Source organism: Anopheles coluzzii, chromosome 2 (assembly GCF_943734685.1).
Source record: "Anopheles coluzzii chromosome 2, AcolN3, whole genome shotgun sequence".
Taxonomy (NCBI): Eukaryota; Metazoa; Arthropoda; class Insecta; order Diptera; family Culicidae; genus Anopheles; species Anopheles coluzzii.
In genome coordinates, this window is record NC_064670.1 from 122,986,661 (window position 1) to 123,007,704 (window position 21,044).

Here is a 21,044-nt window from a genome sequence, read left to right on the forward strand (position 1 = left end):
AGCGGTGATCGTTTTTTTTGCGAAATGAAGATTTCTCAACTAATTTTGCTTTCGCTCGCGCACCCCGCATCAGCCCGAACGTGCAGTAGTGGCACCACAGCGGTGGGTTGGGCGTTGACGCTGGAATGAAGCAACACCAACACCGCGCGCGCGTTTGAAAACTTCATTTCCCACGTATTGCGCAGACGGGGTGCTGTTGCGACTGGCGCAAGATGGGGCCCGCAAACAGGTGGTTTTGAGTCGGTGTGAGTGTGGCTGCTGTGTGGCTGTTGACCAAGCGAAACCGTTCGACACCAGTCAGCAGAGGGGGCGGATTTTTTTTTCTACTTCTGCTCGATGCACCTCTCGAGCAGCCGAACCTGGCAGCTTCTTTCCCACATTGGAGTTCATTTATTAATCTCCCCCAAAGCAAGAGATCCGCTCTGGTCGAGGGGGGATGGAAGCGTCAAGTGTGTACCGGTTGATCGCGTTCCGATGAGGGTATACAGGCACATGGAAATCAGTTTTTCGAAGGGGAGTAACTACTCGAAAATTCCATTAGGCGTGTGTTGGAGGGCGGTGCAAATGCAACGCACCAACGCATGCAAGACCGGTGCAGGATTATCTTTGGCATGTGTTTGAGAGAAGGAACGATGCGGACTTAATATATCCACAAGCGATAATGATGAATGTAGAGGGTTTTGAGCAATATAGAAAGGACACACGTTAGAGCGAGATCTTTCAAGGTGATTAAGTTTATCTCCAGAGATTAAGTAAGTAGTAGATATGCTTATCAGGGCTTTGTGTCGCATGGTATTAGTTGTGTTTGTTTGAAAATGACCTCAAGACGCTAGACGGCGCTAGCGATGAAGCGGGTCAAAAGTTTACGCAACTCCCAATACTACCCCCAATCATCCGCGCCAGCCATCGGAAAGATCGACACGTACGCAACTATACCGGCCGCTCAAACGGCGTCAGGCGCATAGTATAGTGGGTGAGCTCCTGACAGCGGCCGTGCTCATCGTCAGCGTTTTGAGTGTGGTACCTTAACGGAGCGCGGCACCTGCACCGAACCGGGTTTCGGGGTGGGTTTTTTTCTTCTTTCGTCGATCGGCGGACTTCGATTACGCCACCAAAGCGACCCGATCATACTTGTCCGTTCGTTCGTTTGCTGTTCGACGATTCAAAGTGCGTACCGAGCGCGTTTGAGCGTTTAAAAATAAGCAAAGAATCCATCATCACACTCCAAGCGTTCGACGACGAGTCGAGTCAAAAATGGTCCAAAACTTACGCAACGCCGAACCCCTGAAAGCCCGCCAAACGTGTCACACATTAATCGTGTTTAAAATTAAAATTATATCTATCCAATTATATCGGTATGCAAAGCTAAAGTTTCCTTTTCGCTTCTTCACGCCTCATTCACAGCTTGGGATCCCTAGAGGCCACACTGCCGCGTGAAATGGTGTCACGACGCAAAATACTGTCCCGCTCGCGGGACGACCTCAACCTGGACCAGTCCTACATCACACAGGAGGAGGAGGAGGACGTTTGGTATCAGAAGGAGAAGCTCTACAAGGTAAGTGACACGAGGGGATCGCCTATAGGTTGTTTACTTTTGCGAGAAAGTAATTTATTTGTTTATTTAGCATTTATAAAATCAATTAACTAAAGAGGGGGTATACTTATATGCAATTGGTAGTGCACACTTTATGTGTTCGGTTATGCGAGACGCACATCGCTAGTGTGAGTTATTGGACTCATAAATAAGGTAGCCATGCTGTGACCGCATAAAATCAGTGAATCAGAGATATAATAATACAGTAGAAGGTAATAATGAGTTAAATTTATTGCTTTTCCACGCACCATTTGCATATAGATGCGTATTCTCCCCGTTGTGGGCAGTAATTAGTAGTAAATTATGAAAGCAACAGTTCCCACTGCCGGCATCGGCATTTTAGAATCCAGAATCACTATCATTATCGATGTGTTTATTGCCATTGGCGTATTACTCAACGACACAAGCCCGATGACAGCTTGGTTTGATTATAAAAGGTTCCGTCAGATGGCGCCAATATATATATTATCGATTGATTAGTTAATACTAGAGGCGTTATGTCTGTCGATCAGTCGATGTTAGATAACGCTGCTGCTCTGTCTCCCATGCCAGGACCGTTGCGACGGTGTTTTTGAAGAATTTTAACAGCTTTATGTCAATGAAATCAACACCACAGCACATTCCCAAAACTGTCCGCCAGGACCGCGCCAGCGCCTTGTTTGTTTACGTATTCAAAACCGTGCTTCCGAATGTGTGGTCGCGCGCGCGCGCTCTGTCCGCTTTCTCCGGCCTTTATTTCCTTGTTTGGGAGGGGGCGTAAGCTGTTTCGGCTTGTTCGCTTCGCTGAACCAAACGATGTGTTTTTTTTAAATCCCATTCCGAATCAATTTCCTCTTCATCGCGAGCGTCCTCGTATCCCAAGCGGATCTGGTCGATTGAAGCAACAAAAAGTGGTCACTCTTAGGAGCGGCTGTTCGGTGTTCGGCAAACGGTGAAGAAATAACGGTGGTGTAGCAAAAGATAGCATTTCCCCGTCACACATCACAAGCCACAAGACTCCAGGTCGTCACAGTGGACATGACGGACTGGCACATGACAGGTTGATCAGAAGCGTTACTCAATCTCGAACGGTTCGATCCGTCACATACACACTCATACGCGAGGGTATATCATGTCCGCGCGAACGTTTCACGCTACTCCCAATCTTGGGAGGCTTCTCTTGGACCGCACAATTACCTCATAGAAATTGGACGCTAAAAGGCATGCGGCTCTCGGGGCATGCGCGGTAATCGATCGACATCCATCCCCCTCGGCGGCACCGTTTGCGGTGAAGTACACGTGTGTGTGTTGTTACAGGTGTTTGGCGTCAATTTTCCGTCATCAATAAAAGCTCCCAATAAATCTTGTGCGCCTTCCCCGCTTTCTGACCTGTCCCCTGCGCATGTCGTTTGTGCTTTCCTGGGGAATCTAAACAACTCTTGGATGGGAAATAGTTTGCACGCGCGATCGGATTTATTGTTCATAAATATGTACGATGAACACCCTAATTACGGTAGTGGAATTGATCCAGGTGCCAACGATTCGCGCAAACGACTCGTGCGCTCATAACGTGTCCGGAGCGTGCGAGGGGCCACCATGAAAAGGGAGGACGATGTAAATGAGAGATCGCCATGGACCACTGTGCTTTGATTCACATTTTAACGCAATAAATCAAACCACCGTAGCGGAGGCTGATTGAAGTGTGTGTGTGCGAGTGTAAGAACAAGAATTAAAACTACCCTTACGAACGAGAGTCACGATCGGTACGCGTGTGCGGTGTTGCCGCCTTCGAACACTGGTAGCCGGTCAGCCATCGCCGAGCCATATCAGAGACTGTCATTACGCAATTAATTCGTCGAAGGAGAAGAGTACGAAAATTAATAGTTGTTCTGCCGATCGCGACGTCTAATAATCTAGAACTTCTGATCGGAACAGACACCGAGGGTCACTGGGTTAGTGTGTGTGTGTGTGGCAGGGGAAGTACCTGACGTTCCACTGGTAACATACCGGTCCTCGGAGTGTGGAGGACGAGTTTTCGCTTTCGTTTCAAAGCCGTTGCTTGTGGCTCGCTGCTAATATTAATAGCCTGTTGGTGATGGTGTGCATGCGATTGCGTACCGTTGATTAGCTCCTCTTCGTTCTTCTTCCCATTGCCGCTGACCCGTTCGTGTAGTAATCGATACGAAGCACTCGGGTGCTCAGTAGGAGGCCTCCACCATTAAAGCCATAGCCATCCAGTGAGTGCATCATCGTGCTCGGGTGTCTGCGTGTGGCGAGGGTTTCTTGTTTTTTTTTTATTATTTTTGTGCATACCAGTAAGATAATGAGGTTCCTGATCGTTCGGCGTTGATCATTTACCTACTTCAAAACTCAACACCTTTACGACCTCCCTGGCCCATATTCGATAGGTCATCATTGCCGTCGATGTGGGCTAAAGGTGTGTGCTGCGGTCGAGCGTGGCGAAGTTTGCGCAAAGCCACGGAAATGAATGATCGCTCAGCCTAACGGCACCTCGGGTGGAACGCATCAATGGATGATCTGAGAAGGTAAGAAGTTAAGAAAAAGGGGGAAAAACAACAACGTCGACGACCAAAACGCACTTCATTCAATCGTGGATGACCTGTACAGTATCAGAGGATCACCACCACGCACAGCGGTTGTCTTGTCGGCAAGGGCTTTAACCTTAATCGACGGCGGTTTGGCGGAGCGACACCAACGATTAATTTGAGCTGCAGTTTGGGTATTTTTGGAGTGATTTTGAATAATGAATGACATGACCTTGATGTCCGATTGGGTCACTTTTAATAACATCCCAGGGGTATGTGTGTTAATGTGCACAGAAGTCAACAAAAACCGTGTTGCAAGTGAATGCATCTTTCCAGCATCACACCACCCCACAGCGAATGTGAGAAAGATGGTTTGACATTTCGCTCCAGCGAACGATCGCCCGAGGATAGCTTCTGCATTACGCCATCTGAGACAGGGCGAGATCGGAATCATGAGGATGCCGCTGATGCAAACACCGCTACCACCTAAAACAAAGCAAGGTGTCTCGAGCGTATCGACGTGTCGCGCTTTTGCGCGCTCTCTTGCGGTTGTCAATTGCTTAGGTTTCGTATGACTTAGGTTTGCTTGGTGCACGGTGCGCAAGTACCGTTGGATTTGCGTGGCTACATATTAACATGCAAATGAGTGTACGCATACTTGCGCACTCTCTGTGTGTGGGGATTGATTTTGTTTATTTATTTATTTATACACAGGCGATCTGTTTGCGGCACGATCCGGTCACAGTAGTAGCTGAGAAGCTTGCCGTACAGTGGCGCGGCTCTAGAGTTAGTGATTGAGGTGCGAACATGTTTAGGTTGAAGCATTGGTTTTCATTATTGTGCAAGTAATAAACTTGTATACGAAAGAAGGTATATTTTTCTATTGGAACTATGATGCTATTCTGAAACATTTCATCCTTGATAATTATCGTTCAAACAATGACATTAAAATTCATCCAGCGCCATCTACTGTTAAATGAGAGAAGTGGAGTCTAAGTACTCTTATGAAGTACATTGTGATGACTCACGCAGATACAATCAAGCAATTGGAATCATTTCGTCCGTTGGTAGATTAACCAATTAACAACCAAAAAGCATACAGATTTCAATGTTGTGAATGGTTAGTATTTCAAAAACTTTCCAATTTACAACAAAAAAAAATCACCATTGGTAATTTCATCACGCACCCCGCCAATGATGGCTCACAATTCATCATATTCGATCACTGTTCGTACCAAGCCTCAAAGTGCCTCATTCGCATTTCCTACCAAGCCTGGCCATCATCCTTTTTCTAAAGCGGCGAAAGTAAGGTGAAATTATTCACCACTTTCATTCATTTTTATGCAACAGAGCGTGTCGTCAGACACAGGGCGCGCGCCAAGATGGTGACAATTTCCAAGCCCTCGAAAGCTTCCATTGTTGCATTGAAGCGGTGACTGTGCGCGTATTTTGCACTTTCTCGATCACTAAAATTGCGCCATTTGCGCCCAGCCGCCCTGAACTGACGGGGAAAAAGGTCTACTTTCCCTTACCCGTTCCACGGCCCGTTCTCAAGTTCACGTATTCTTCGTGTGCAGCTCGACCCCCCGGTGGAATCTGCCTGCTTGTTTGCTCAGTTTTTGTGAGTTGCAATTCCGTTTATCGACTCAATTACCTTCGGCTTGGGACTTTTTCCCCCCTCCCTCTTCTTCATTGCGATGAAGTCTTTCTTTGGCGCGGTGCTTACGCAATGGTAACTTCAATTTTCGTCCCTGTGCGTATTGCGCAATCGCAGTGACAATTTTATCTCCTCTGCCTTTGGTAGTGCTGCTTCGCAAAAGGGACGTAAATGGGTGAAATAAACGCTGCGTGGTGCGCGGGCAGGAAGATACCGATCAATCATCAGCGTCTTGGTAGGAAAGCGATTGCGGTTTGGAAGCAGACGCACATTCCAATCCTGCGCGCTTCGATCGTGTACGAATCGATGAAAGATCTTCTCCGACGCGCGCACACAGCGATCGATCGATCGATTTGGCTCGTTTGGGATACTCGCGCGTTCGGGAATGGGATGGAGGAGGAGGAAGAGGTGACCAGAAACGAGCCACCGGAATCGAGCGAAAGTGTATGGGGTCCACGTGCTCGTTTTGGTGCGGTGTGGTGTGTGTGTGGTTATCGCGGTGTTTACGGAGCATTTTGGGAGATTCAGAGGCGCTCTCGAGGCTAGGAGACCGGATCTTTGTGGAGCTGAGTCGAGAAGAAAAAACATCACAGGGGTACCACCAACATTGGAAAACCGAAAAAAAGGGAAAGTTATGACCGTGTGGTGCCAATGTCCGGAAATACGAACTTGTCGTACCCGAGACGGTGCTGTCTGTGTGTGTGTGTGGTTGTGTGTCGTGAAGATTAGCTGTGTTGGGAGACCGGGTTTGGAATCCCGGAAGAAAGCGCCTCCCCGAACGGTTGAAACGGGCCACCATCATGAACGCGTCGCGTACGCTCATAAATCATAGCAGGCCATGCAGTCTCCACGCAGACACACACACACAGCGAGTGACGGGCAAACACACAAATGAAGTAACTGCAGCACACTGCTGCGTGTGATAGAAAGTGTGGAGAAATCGGAAACGAGGGTGAAACATTTCAATCGTGAATTATCGCCATTTGGATCGATATAAAATAGGAATGGCGGTGATTAGTGTGTTTGTGTGTGTGTGTGTCTGTTGGGCGCCTTAATATGTGTCGTTACGGGGCAGGAGAGCATAACGAATGCCAACAAAGCTCAGAAGCGCTCCCAATTGTCCGGATTTGTGAGGTGACCTAATTTGGCGCACGCCTAGCTGTGATTCCATGGAATGTTTACGTTTAGGGCAGATTGATAAATGAAGGGTCCCTGCCGAAGAGGTCGTGGTGGGCTCGACCGAAGACTGTGAAGAAGGCAGAGGAGGAGGAGGTACGTTACAAGATATTTTTCCTTAGTTCTTCGAATGATATGTGTTGCAATAGTTCAATTAACTTTCCCCCTATTTTTGCCTTCCAATCCTACAAGGGCTACATTTCAATTGAAACGGGCGGTGACTGTCGCAACTGGAATGTTTTTTCTTCTTTTCTATACATCGGTGAGGTATCGAGATTTTGAGATCCAATCTGGCGGTAACGGGCTGGAACTGGAAGATATACGAGATACACCTTCGTTGAGACACGTTGGAATCACTTTCGTAGAAATATGTCTCTGGCGTAGAAGTAAATTTTAAGCCCTCGATGTGGCAGGGTGATGCGAGTACATGTGCTCCGTTTCTATCGCTCGATCGTCGGTGACAGCACGATCGGGGTCTACGGGTGCGGTGCAATGCGGTACAATTACATTATCCTCCCGTTGGGTGTTCCAGTATTCGCGCCGATTGACAGTTGGAGGATCATGAGACGCGGCCCACATGATTTGGAAGTTTTACTCCTTTTCCAAACACCTCCGAAGCATGAGGTATCCGCAAAAGGGAGTTCCAATGCGTCAATTGCTGTCGATGGTGTGTGTGTGTGTGTACGATTTAGTGAAGGTATGTTTGAGCAAGAAGTGCAGGTGATTATGTTTTGCTCGTTTCTATCAAAACAAATGTGATACAATCTTGGGGAAGATAAGTAATTGATATCGTCTAATTGTGTGCTTTTAATAGTTTTTTTCATTGGACCATTACGCAGGGACCATCGCGAAGACGTCTTTAAACACTTAAATCTCTATTTCGCTTTTGCTTTCCGTTCACTATCGTGCAGCTTTCGATTACACCAACAACCGTTAGCTGCACCGTCTTCAAACGCCTAACGGCTTCTGCCGTGATCTGCCGTCTAGTTTCACGTTTCTGCTTCGAAACGCTATAGCGAGTCCGTTCATTCGGATGAAAACAAACCCTGTGGAGCGCTTGACGAGAGCAGTACAGCTGTGGCCAGGACCAGCTGGCGTGACGTGTGGTTTTCGCGGCCCGAGATAATAGCTCTAACCGCGCAAACACACGTACAATTCATTTAGATCGGTATATGAGAAACTCTGGTGTCACTGGTGTCTAGTGACGCTATGAATACGCCTACGGTTCTCAGCTAACAAGGTTTTTGGAACACGAACCACTTAACGGTGGGTTCTGCTAGACAAAAGACGCGCGGACGGTTCTGCATGACATTTCACAAACATTCAATCTGACAGATTCTGGATATTGCACAAGTGAGCGCGTCCTTCGCGTTGCTTGTTATCTAAATTGGATTTATTTGTTGGTAGCTCACCAAAGACATCACCCCGTTTCCTTCCATAAGACATCGCATCATCCAAAAAAGCTAGGTCACGCGAAAATCTACCCTTAAACGCTCACGATTGACAACAATTCTACCGAAACGATATTTGCACATCCTGCTCCCCACCCTAGGCTAGTATCGTCCGCCAGCATCAGCAACATGCAACACTCGCGCTTGATACAGTCGTGCCATTTGCATTGCCCTGCCCTTTCCGTGTTCTTTGCGGTTGGCAAAAGAACTCTTGCCAAATTCTCGACCCAAAGAGAACGCGGCGAACCGAGAACCTTCCCCGCTTTTTTGCCAAATGTCAACTTCGCGCCAGACGCCGATGCATCATACGAGCGAGCCTGGGCCAATGATGACAATGATGATGCTTTAACGATCAATTCTCCAAACATCACGAAACGATTGAGGCGTCAGCTAGACGCTGCTGGGACTGTACTAGCGCGTGTTGCATGGTGTTGGAGGATGTGTACCTGTAGCCATTTTTCACAAATGTCAGTGGGGCAAATTGGAAACAGGTTTCACCTTCGAGCCATGTACTTACTACACGTACGGCATCAATACGCTGCAGATGTAGCCCCGTGCGGCAGATGTGGCAGAGTGCTGCTAGGTTGGCAGAGGTGGCAAATTAGTAGCATGTCCCGTTGTCTATGGGTAGGGAAAGGAAAAACAAATCAGCAGCGATGAGCGATTCTTCCAACACCATCTCCGTTCTGTACGGTTCGAGTACGATCGAGTACAGCGTGAGAATGTTGGGGGTGCGAAACCTTTGCATTCTTGTCCACACTTGACACACAGACGCGTTGTTGGACGTCTGGGTTAGAATGTCATTGGCGGGTTCTCGGATCATCACTGTGTTACCTTCGCGATTAGAATTGTTCCCCCCTCCCCACACACACACCCCGTTCTTCAGACGCATCCACTCGTTTCTGGAACGGCTCTTCGGAACCGAATGTAGTTACCCTTGTCCGTTAACACGACAAGTCTCAGCCGATCCAATTGACATTAGCATTTTCCAGATCTACCCCTTCTGTACTAATCGTGTTGAGCTCACTGCAACATTGTAGCAGCAGGTAGTATTCGTTGTTGTTGTTGTTGTTGTTGTTGTGGTTATAACCGCACTTGGTCGCTCCCATCGGGGGCAGAGGTGGCACCTTGGTTTTGGCGGCACAATATTTGTGTAACTCAAATGTCAAACCCCTCGGCACACTGCCAAGCCAACAACACGATGGAACGCTTTTGGAACGCTCAGCGAAGAGCGAATTGTTTTCGTGCTCACACCCCCAGCGTGTGGTTTTGTGTTGTTTTCCAATATATTGCCGCCTGAGTGCGGTGCAATTTTGGAGGTCGCCCCACCAAACTAAAAGGCCATTAATGGGCTTCAAGTGGCTCATCAAAGAACGCTACCATTTCTCAGCCTTCCCGCGCTGTGGGGCTGTAGTAATGCAAAGCGATGATCACACTCGATCGTCTAATAGTGGAATGTTACACGCGATCAAGAGCAGTAGTAGTAGTAATAGCAGTAGTGGATGTGGACAGGCTGTTGAGGAGGGCCATCGGCGGTTACCTTCTTGAAGAGGCATCAGGCTCTGGTGTTTCAAGGACATGTAATTTTTATTGTTTGGCTTGGGCGCGCGGACCAGTTCCTGTGGTGATGCCAGCGCCATGTGACACGGTTGAGCTAATTTTAACATTATCATAATTCCCTTTGCACGCCGGTGCTGCGAGGTGGACAGGGTTTAGGTATTTTGGGCTGTCGCTCGGTTGAAGGCAAGATGTCAGAGCGAAGCTTTTTTTCAAGAATTATTGGCGGCAGATGACGTTGATGATGGAGAATTGGTACAAATTATGAAATTGAATATTCTAGTAGTTGTGCTCCGAGTTTCAGAAGGTTTTAGGAGCTTTGCATAATGAATGTATAATTCATACAACTTCATTAATAACAACATTAATAACAACATAGTTTGAAACGAACATAGCTGCCACCAAATTGTGTAGCTTAGTCAACGTCCCTCGATTTTTAAATAGTCTAGCATAAACAAAGCAATTATAAGTTTCACTTGATCGCTCATTAATGCTAGTGCCAGAAATAAGGTCACTCACCGATTCCCGTTGGATACGACACGTTCCCCAGTACACTTAACCTACAAAGTGCAGGCCTTATATGAGCAGCATTGGTTCCGAATGCAAATTACTGCCACCAATAGTAGTGGTACGCCTGCCTCGAAACCACAGGTTACAAAAGCTAAGGTCCATTAGCACGTTGTCATCGACATCATCTTCAACACCCGCAGATACGGGGGGTCCCTACCCTTGATCGAACGCCTAAACCCTCTCCTTCCCGCTTTGTTTGATTCGTTTGATTGCAAACAACATCGAAGGCGCGCGCGCGCATTACCCTTGCAGACCGAAGCGCAGGCCGTTAGCCTTTTGGCGTACGCGACCCAAACCCGAAGAACCGAACCACCGTTAGGTGTGTTCGATTGTCGTTCAATTGTGTCCCGATGCGACGGAGACACACACACTGCCCATGACAATTTGGGTCACCGAACGGAAGCTTGCCCACCTTCCAGCCCGAAAAATTGTCTGTGAAAAATAAATAATGCAAATCCCACCGCAGGGTGATGGAATGCCCTGGTGGTTCGTGGCCCTGATTTGGGATGCCATTCCCGTACAAGCCCCATTCCCGTCATTATTCTGCACGGCCACGGTACGATTGGGTTATCGAAATAATTTCACATTAGCATAAATTCTATCGACGTAATGCCTTCTCTCTCTCCAGAGGGCAAACGACTTTTAGATGACGCGATCGACGAATCGCGGGAGAACTCGGGCGCAAACAATAAAGCTATAACGAAACTTGCAGAGTACTGTGAAGAAAATATTACCACCTCCTTGTTTGGTGTAATCTTTCGGGCGCATGAAGGTAGCGTGCCCGTTGCATCACGCCATCATAAATCTGCATTTTATTCTTTATGCCGCGCAGGATGCAACGGGAAACGCTGATGCGGGCGGGGAGTGTTTTCTTGGAACGCTTTCTAGGTCACTGGGAGCTACTCTTGGCGGTGCAGGCTCTAATGGCTCTGTAATATTGTCAGCAGATTATTTCACACCGAATTTATGGCCGGCAGAAATGCAAGGACAAACACATAAGAAGTATTATTGATTGAAAGATGTGTTAAAAAGATTTACCAAATTTGAAAAGTACAAGATTATTTGAGTGACAATTACTAACGGAACAAAAATCTTGGCCCTTTTCACGTCCAGTATGGAGTCACAACCACAATGGTTTATCCATGACTAGGAGCATAAAGAATTTACACGCGAACCGTGTCCACAGTAATGCGATTACATAAATAATCACCTCCAACAAATAATGGACTGCTTTTTTTCTGTTCGAGTGCGACAACATCGGTGCCACAATTCCATTGCCAAATGAAGCAAGAGCATGCCGCAGGGGGGCAGAAAAGGAAGCAAAGGCAAAAATTGGAAGCTTTGCAATAGCACACCGAACACTCCGACCAAAAATCGGCGTGGACAGTCGAGTTGAAGCTGTCGTTTAGGAGCAGTCCGCCGCACGGCGGGATGTCGGGCACAATATGCAAAGGCTTAGAAAAATGGAGCATGAATAGACTCGGTGGAAGGTAGGCATGGCGTGGGGGTGCAATTGTTGAGAAGTGCATCGGAAGGAGGGGTACCGTTAATCGTGAGTATCACCCTACTCGCGCGTTGGTCCACAAAAGAGTTTTCGAGCTGTGAATTGCAGCAGACACACTTCATTTTGTCGTCATCCCCGCTTTCATCCGGACCGACTTGAGAGTGGCCACGTTGGGTTTTTGTTTGTCTCCAACTCCAAGCAACGGCGAAATAAAAGAAGAACCCCCCCCCCCCTCCTATCCCCCATTTTCGACCCGATACCCGATTTCGAAAGAACTTATCCGTGCAATCGCCTATTCTCGAGTTACGAGTTCTTCGAGGGGGTTTGTTTATACTGCACTGTGGCTTGTGAAGTGCGGAGCGAAAGGGGTGTGTTTAGATGGGGGGATAAATCCTTTCAGAGCGTGCCTTGTGTTTGTCTAAAGCCACTCTGTATCACACCGAACCGAATGTTGCCGCGGACGCGTACGGAGTAGGGAATTTAGAATTCGACGAGTGTGTCAGCTCCTCGCCGTCGATGGGCCATCAACCTGACCGCTGCTACTGCAATAAAATGATATAGTACCGCTGCTTCGCGTACGTACGGTGAGGCTTTGCTTGCATAAAATTCTTCCCTATTTACCATACTGCCCTCCCTTCTGTTGACTGTCTCCGCTGACGAAACACGAAGGTGGGAATGATGCGATCGCGATCCGAGTCGATGATCGTTAGATGCGCTGCGCGTCTCACGAAAAGCATGAGAAATCTACCACACACTTACACGTATGTGTGAGTGTTAGTGGTTTATGTGCTCTGAATTGATAATTTATTGAGCATTTGACACATTCCCGGACGAGTGTGTTGTACCGTTAATGAATACTTTTGAATGCAAACTGTGAGTTTGAAAGCCAACCTGTGGGATAACGATCAAGAACTTTGGAGACATTCCTGTAGTAGGTGGGAAAGGAAAGCGATCAAATAATACTTGTTTGCTTTTCTGTTTAAAAAAATCCCCACCGGCCACTGTAAAAGCGTCATTCGTGTGTATTACTATACAAAAACACATTTTAAATTCTGTATCGCACGTGCTGCTAACGATTCCCACTGCGAACAAAGACAAAAGACTTCAACGGCACGGTACAAGCGACGAACTCGCGCTCGTTCTGCTAACAATCCAAATGACCGTTTGATGGGTGGCGGTTGGTTTAGTCGGGGTAAGGTTTACCGTCGACTCGACTGCACCGCACTGATTGCTGGGAGTCGTTGAAGGGCTTTGCTACCACACCACCACAGCAATTGCAGCACTTAATCTAATTTATATGTTTTACCACCGACGGTGGGACCGTAACGTGCGGGAGCAGGGTGGGTTGTGGCGTGTGTATGGGAAAAAAACCAGAAATATCGCGCTCTCGATGGCGCCAAACGGACCGGGGCTGGGCTGTTGCAACTGTGGTGCAGTGATAGAATGGGGGGATAGTGTTTTTTTCCTTCTTCGTTTTGATTTGCAGCGGGCGATCGCATGACTCGACTCGCCAGATCTAGGCCAAACATTGCACTGACAAAGACAATATGGTTCCTGCTCGTTGCTTAGCCACACGGGCCGCGGGTGAGGAAATACAGTAACGAAACCTTCCGCGTGGCTTATGGAATGTGTTGCTACGGTAGAATCGCAGAAAGGAAGTTTGTACGAAAATGATTTTAATTTAAGCTTTCAACCTTCCTGTTTGTTTTAATACGACGATGATATAATGAAACCATTCCATTCTGCTTTACAAAATATCCGCACTACCACCGGGCTTCAACTGATAGCGAACGATCGCATTTAATATTGCGCCGAAACCAGTCGGTAAATGGTTGAAACCGAAAGCTTCTCAAAAAAAAACCTGTGAAACGACCCGTCAGTTCATCGCAAACGGACCCAACCGGGGTGGTGGCAGGCACTTTGTGGAGACCTTGCAAAACTCGTTCGACTCCGTAGCCCGCGCGGCGAGCTGATCAAGTGAATGGCGTTTGGGAGGTTGAATTTCTGTCCTTTTCCCCGCCTGTCCACCCGATCGCGTACTACTATCGTTCGGCGCTTGTGGACAACAGGCAGTGTAGCAACCGGATGACAGCTGTGGCGATGTAAACCCGGCGGGCACCACAAGCACAAATAGTAAAAGTGCAAGAAATATCTGTAATTTAATATGCTCGCAAGGACGTTTCGATGGCAGAACGAGGGGATTAAGAAGGGGGTAGGGCATGCTATAAGAAGGGTTTTGCGAGTTTGGTAATACGAGAACGAGAAACCTGATCGGGCGAACGCTTGGTTGACAACACTGGCCAAGTGTAAGAAGAAATTAAGAGAGAAAAAACCCGACTAGGAGCGGAAGTTTTGGTTAGCGATTTAGGTGAACAGAGTGTAGAGTATGTGTGTTGTTTCGTTGATTTTGAAGCCATTTTTTTAATTTACATTCATCAACTTTTATTTCGGTTGCGTATTTTTGTGTTTTTTTCTCTCTGTCCTATAACCGGTTGCGGCACATTGAACAAGCCGGAATGGTCACTTTTAGTGCTTCTTTTTGAATGCTTCCTTTTTTGACTTTGCGCTTAGTTCGTTTGTTTTAGTAAGTTGTGCTTTAGAAGGGTTTGTAGCTTAGAGTAGCGGCAGGTGAATTGAATGGAAATTAAGCAATTAGCAGTCACACGTTGTCATGGCATAAATTAAAAGTGTTTCGCAGGAAGTAGTACTATGAACAGGGCGTGATGTCTTAATTAATAAAAAGGTTTGATTAGAATGAAGCCAATAAATAATCGAAGTACTTAAACTTGTTGAACAAACGGTATGAAGAATTGACATATCTGTTTAAAGCATTAACGCTGGGCAAATAATTGATGTGCTTAACATGGCACCTGACTTTTACAGCAGCATGTTTTACTACCTTTCCACACTTACCGCTCAGCCAGTGACCTTTTCACGGTCATAACTCTCAGGTACAGACAGGGTCCTTTTGCTTATCGAAAATCATAAAATCATAAAGCATCTTTTCTTTTTCGTCTGTCGATTGCTATCGCCACCACCGTCGTGGCAATCCACCGACGGATGATGAAAATAATAATGATGCTGATGAAAAGGCATGATTCCGAGTGTGAGCATACTCAGCAGCGAGAGCGACAGAGAAGAGATAAATAGTTGCGCGATACGGGGTGAAGATGTTTTTTTTTCGGGTCTGCTGTCAGCGTTGTCAGTTGACAAATCCACCGACCGACCACCGATGTTGACATTTACACCGTTTGCCGAAAGGGTAAAGGTTGGGCATGGTAGTCAGTGGGATGAAATTGTCTGTGTGTCTGCCTGTGTGTTTTATTATGTCTGCAAGCGGCAGTGTGCCACTGAGGTGGAAAATTCATTGCACCCCACACACACACACATACACACACACATACGTCGGTTGATGAATTGGCTGATGCGTAACCGCTCGCAAAGGAAACGATCCGGTGATGGAAGAAGATTGAAGAAGATTTAGCATTCTGCGCATGCCACCGTACGCCACCTCATCTCGACGGCTCGTCGGAGGGATAACTTTAGAAAGGCGCTTCTGCCCGGCTACTTCGAAAGGGACGCGTACTTGCGACGACAACAACAACGAAAAAAAACACATTTCATTTCAAGTGAAGCAGATGGCATCCATCGTAAGTTCCGAAATACCACAAAAAACAACAATTTTTAGCATCGGCATGTTAGTATGCCCCCTCAGTGTGCGGGATGAATGTGTGTCCCTGGTTTATGGGTAAAAGGTTGATTTAAAGCTTTTTTTGAGGCTGATGAGCCTGACCTATGAAAAATCTGGCCTATGAAGCACTGGAGTAATGTGACGAGCAATAATAGTTGAAGGATGCATTAGACTTTAATTATGATCTCGCTGTGGTAATGATGGCATTTGAAGTGGGCTCATTTATGCAAACGCATTTAAAAAGCGGGATAACGAAATAAAAAAAAAACTATACACCCCCCGTCGCTTGTTTAAGAGCGGTTTAAGACGGGTTTTATAATCGATTTTAAATGCTTTGTTGTTTTGGTATAAGTTACTATATTTTTTTTATCAAAAAACCACACGCATTGCTCGCAATGCGTCTCAAAGACAAAAGACTTCAACAGCTGGACAAGCGACGAACTCGTTTTTTACACGACGGCTGCTTTGGATGTCAACATGACAACATGATCTCTTTCGTTGATACGGTACAATGAGCCATTAAGTGGTGTAGCATCAGTTGTCTGTGTGTGCAGTAGGAAGTGATGATTTTAATGGAATACACAACATACTTTCTCGGATGTGAACAAAATTACCATCATTAGGGCTGAGTACAAGCAAACCGGCCAGTCAGTGGCATAAAACATACAAGAATAAAGCTTGTTGCCGCTGCTATCGTAAACTGATTCCGTATTGTGTTGTTGCATCGGGATCAATTTATTAGGCCTTGCTTCTTTTTCTACACATGTGCATGTAGCAAATTGTGTTTGGGTAATTTAATTTATGTTATTTTTATTGATTCAAATTCATAATGTATTCTTGTTTTCTTTTCTTTTCAGGTAAATGTTTAACCCGTTTTTTATGTAATGAAGCGTGTCTTTTGGAATGCACAGTAAGTAAAGAACAAATGTATTCTCGAATCACATCTCAAAGTATAAAGATAAAACGCAAAGCGAACGATCTAAAGAACTCCGCAGTCGGCGTTATGATTTGTAAGAAAGGACGAACCAAAGCTCTGCTGCGCCCAAATCAAACATTCGAAGCATGCTGTTGGATCATCAATGTTGCATCGACCTCGGTGTACGGTGTGAACGGTGCATTGGCTTTCTCTCTTCGGTTGTCATTCCTGCGCTTCTCCACTCGCAGAACTGACTGCCACCAAAGCCGTTTCATGTTTTCCGGCTTCTCCTGCACTTGTGGCACGGCGCAAATCGAAAGAGGAAGTTCCACAGTGTGGCTATCGGTTGTCCAGGGACAGAAAAACAATAACAACACAATCGAGTACGCTTCCTTCCCCCACCATATGCCCTGCAATTAGCGGTGAATTAATCGTCTGTTTTGTTTTCACCATTCTTTTTTGTTTCTATTTTGAGTGTTAGTTTTTCCTTCGACTCTTCAGCTTGGTTTGGTTGTGCCTCACTTTTTTCTTACATTTTCAATCGCTTTCGCTGTGCAGCGTGCTAAATCGATGATGGAGGGAGGTTACGTTTGAACTAGAGGCTAAATAGATGATAGCCGGTCATAGGCTAGTCCCGCTAGTCACACAAGGAAGAATAGAATTAAAGCTTTCCGGCTGCATCGCATCATCATGGGGCAAAAATCACTTTTCCTTGCTTCCCGATCGCCATCATCCGGGGTGGTCGAGGGTGACTTCCTGCTGACGGAGCTTCCCGCGGCAGATGCACCAAATTGGCCCGCTAATAAGAATGGTGGCCAGTGTCGAAGGGTGACGATTGACGGTTAGCTTTCCGCGCTGGTTGCATAATGCAACTTCTTCTCAACGCCGACGACGACGACGACGACGGCCGAGTGAAGAAGACCAACAAAAGGCACTGCAGTATCCCATGGCCAATTATTGGTAATTTGAAAATCGATTTCTATTTACTTTTTTCCGCCCTTGCGTGCCACCGCGCAATCTTTCCGATGGGTGTGTGTAGTAGGGGTAGGTTCGTCACTTGCGGTCGACCGGTATGCCCAGGTCGTTCGTTGCTCGTCGGCGCTCTACGGTCCCATCGTGACGATTACTCTTTTATGCTTCATTGGGTTTTGCGTTGTGCTGCCTTGCCAGGGTTTGCAATGTGCGCCCAGTCCATGCCAAAGGGACGGGCGTAAAACCGTGACCGAATCGATTCGGCGCGCTAGTGGACGGGTGAAAGAAATCCCTTTCGACGGTGGTGGAATCGATCGATCGATCACGACGAAACAGGAAACGGGACTTTCTGTGTGTGTGTGTGTGTGTGTGTGTGTGTCTGTGGGTGTGTGGGGGGGGGGCTCATACGTCGTCGTCGTGCGGGGAAGCAAGCGAAATTGTTTTTGTTCCCTCCGCTTGTTGTGACTGGCGAAGAAGAGAAGCCTCCCGGCACGGTAGGTGGTTGAAGCAGCCTTTATTTTTGTTTGGATGTAGTTCGGCTCATAAATTGCTGTCAATTGGGAGTCATCATTTTGAGCTAATTCTTCGCTGATTGCATGATTATTTATCGAAATTGTGCTATAATTTTGGCTGATGGAAGGACGAACGAGAGACGAATTTCTTTTGTTACGTCAGCGATTCTTCTTCGAGGAGTAACGGCTGCGAGTTGCGAGTTCTCATTCGTTCTTGGCAAACACACATTAAGGGCTCAATGGTAAATACACACACACACACACAAAACGGTATCACTGCAACGAACTCATTAGTTCCATTTATTATGTGTCATAGTTTGCTGGTCTCCTTCTGCTGCCCGAAAATCTGGGCGTAAGTATCGTGTGGTTAACAGATTTCCATTTCGTGATGTTGTAAATAAGGTTTTCGTGTTGGCAAAATTTGAGTTCTCGCTTACGCCGCCCGGCCAAGTTTCTTCCCGTCTTGCCAGCACCGAAACTCATTTTCGCAAACTAATTGCATCGCTTCGGGGCCTACTTGTTTCTGCAATGGCGTGAATGAACGCCGAATGAGTCACCGAACAAGAATTTAATACGAACGACGAGTCCTTTAGACTGCTCTTTCGAGCGCGCGAATATTATGCATCCTATGCTCGCCGATGTCTCATTAAGCAGTGTGATAATTTATCGGGGGCGACTCTACCACGAGGAAGTGAGTTTCGCACCGGCCCAAGGAAACTCAGCGCACGAAGGCTAGACACATCTTTAAGTCATGATTAACCACCGGATTTTGCACAAAACCCGCATAAGCAAATCGCGCTATTGGTACGCGTGTTTGAATTGTCTTTGTTCTTGCGTCGGCCAACAAAAGATCAACCACAGCCACAGCACAGCAAAACGGTGGCCTCGCTCGAAGGCAGCAAGCAGCTAGCGATGGAAGATAATTAACAAGCAAATTTACTACAAATAACCTCATTTGCGGTGGGTTTTCAGTTTGCGCATCCAAGTCGCATCAAGCCTCTTGGACGGGTAGACAATGTAGCGAATGTAGACGAGACAAGTAGACAAAACGTGTGAATAGATCAATTAACACAAGCACAGACAACACGTGCAACAATGATATTGTAATTAATTTGATCATCTTCAATTACTGCGAGCGGAAACGAGGAACAGCACAGTGTCAATAGAGATTCAATTAATAACAATACAGCTGCTGTGGTTTGTTCGGGCCGGAACGATCGTCCTTTACGGTGCACTAAACAAGAGTTGCTGATCCCTGCCTCATTGCTGATTACTTCACAATGCAGCGGCCAGCTCTGTACGATGGTGTCCAACGACTATGCAAAATTATGGTAATGGTAATGGTTACCGCAACCTTATTTTCGAATATCGACACGCGCGTAATCGTGTTTTTCAATCCCACCTACAAGTCAGAACCCTTTAACCTCGCTCACTCTCTCTCTCTCTATCTCTCTTCGCGGTGGGTGTCTGTGTGTTGAGGTTAAGCAACATTAAACTCCTCGCACCACCTCCCCCCCCCCCCTTGGCATGTTCAATGTCATACGCTACATAATCCCGAAAATTCGACATGATTCTCCGGCCTCCGGCTTCTCAATTGCAAACCGCACGCAAGGAAGCGCCTCATAAAAGCTGCGTGATACGGCGTCGACCGATTTATTTCGCGCAGGTTCGCAGGTCGCATTCTTCCACCGTTCGGAACTGGGGGAGGGTAGATGATTTATTGCCATCTTAATATTTACGGTTACGTTTGATTGGTGGCGATGGTGGTTGGTTGGTACGTAACGGCAGGCAGGCGAGGAGTTGAGGCTGGACACTGGGAAGGATACAAGAAGTCCTTGTAGCGATTAATGTCGGGCCCCAGGTGGGTTAGTGGGGTGTTGCGTGTTCGATTCGCTTTCGGCCAGAACAAACTTGCGACATACAGCAACAACTACACCCAACAAAAAACGCTTTATGAACCGTTAATTTGGGGCTCAAAGTGTTTAATAATAATTCCACTGTCTGTCTGGATTGCATCTCGCCACACTCCCTCTCGTACGTCTCTTCAACCAGATGGATCGTGTATAATCATTTAAGGATTTATTTTTTTCTGAATGGCTAACACCGTTACCGTTAGCAACAAACCGGAACGCGAACGGGCAAGGATGCTGAAAATGAAACCACCAGGTCCGCTGGTTCCATGTTGGAGGTAATTTTTCACACTCAGAATTGCGGCCAGAATCGGGTCACTGTGCGCTTCGTTAAGATACGCAGCGCAGCGTAGAGTGTGAAATAAATTTTGCGCCATCAATAATTCACCCGCAGAAGCATCTTTTGGGCAACCTGTTTGGGTTGCAATCGTTCTGGAATTGGAAGTCGAATTTAATGAACTGATCGATTTATCTGTAACCATTTTTTGGATGTCAGGTGAGGCAGGCGCTAATATTTTACTCTACTTTTGTGGCCTTTGTGGGACCTTTGGAGTGTTTGTAGAATGAAACTGTTAAATGCAATTTTTAACTTTATTTTCAGTGAAGAATTTATTATGCTCTTTGGTGACATTTTTGTTTGGGACGCGAATTTTCGCAGCATGAAAAGATCGATATCTATCTTGCTGCATGCCTTGTCTGCAGACTGCCTACACTGCTAGTGCCCCATTTGGTCCGACGTTCGCTCCTGCATCTTCATTCATTCACTCATTCCGACGACTGCAGTGACTGCAAGCGCCTGTCTGTATCGTTCCACCTGTGTGTCTGCTAGCCTTATTTAGCAACTGTGGATCTGTTTTAGATCTACAACATGAAACAACTTGCCCGTGTTGGTAGAATAGATACAACAGAGCAACAGAGCGAAAAAATCCTCAACCCCCCCCCCCCCCCCCGTTTTTCTTCCAAAAACCCATTCATTAGACCACTTGCCTGGTGCGGGATTTCCCCCATA

General features: G+C 46.8%; 1 protein-coding gene across 4 annotated transcripts in view; it reads left to right on the forward strand.

Annotated features, from left to right (window-relative positions):
• LOC120949353 (uncharacterized) overlaps positions 1-21,044 on the forward strand; it is a 140,902-nt gene that overhangs the window by 79,449 nt on the left and 40,409 nt on the right. For all 4 annotated transcript variants that reach the window (XM_049605126.1, XM_049605127.1, XM_040366613.2 and 1 more), the window contains one exon: positions 1,405-1,555. In XM_049605126.1, the coding sequence (XP_049461083.1) occupies positions 1,405-1,555 (151 nt within the window). The remainder of the gene's footprint in view (positions 1-1,404; positions 1,556-21,044) is intronic.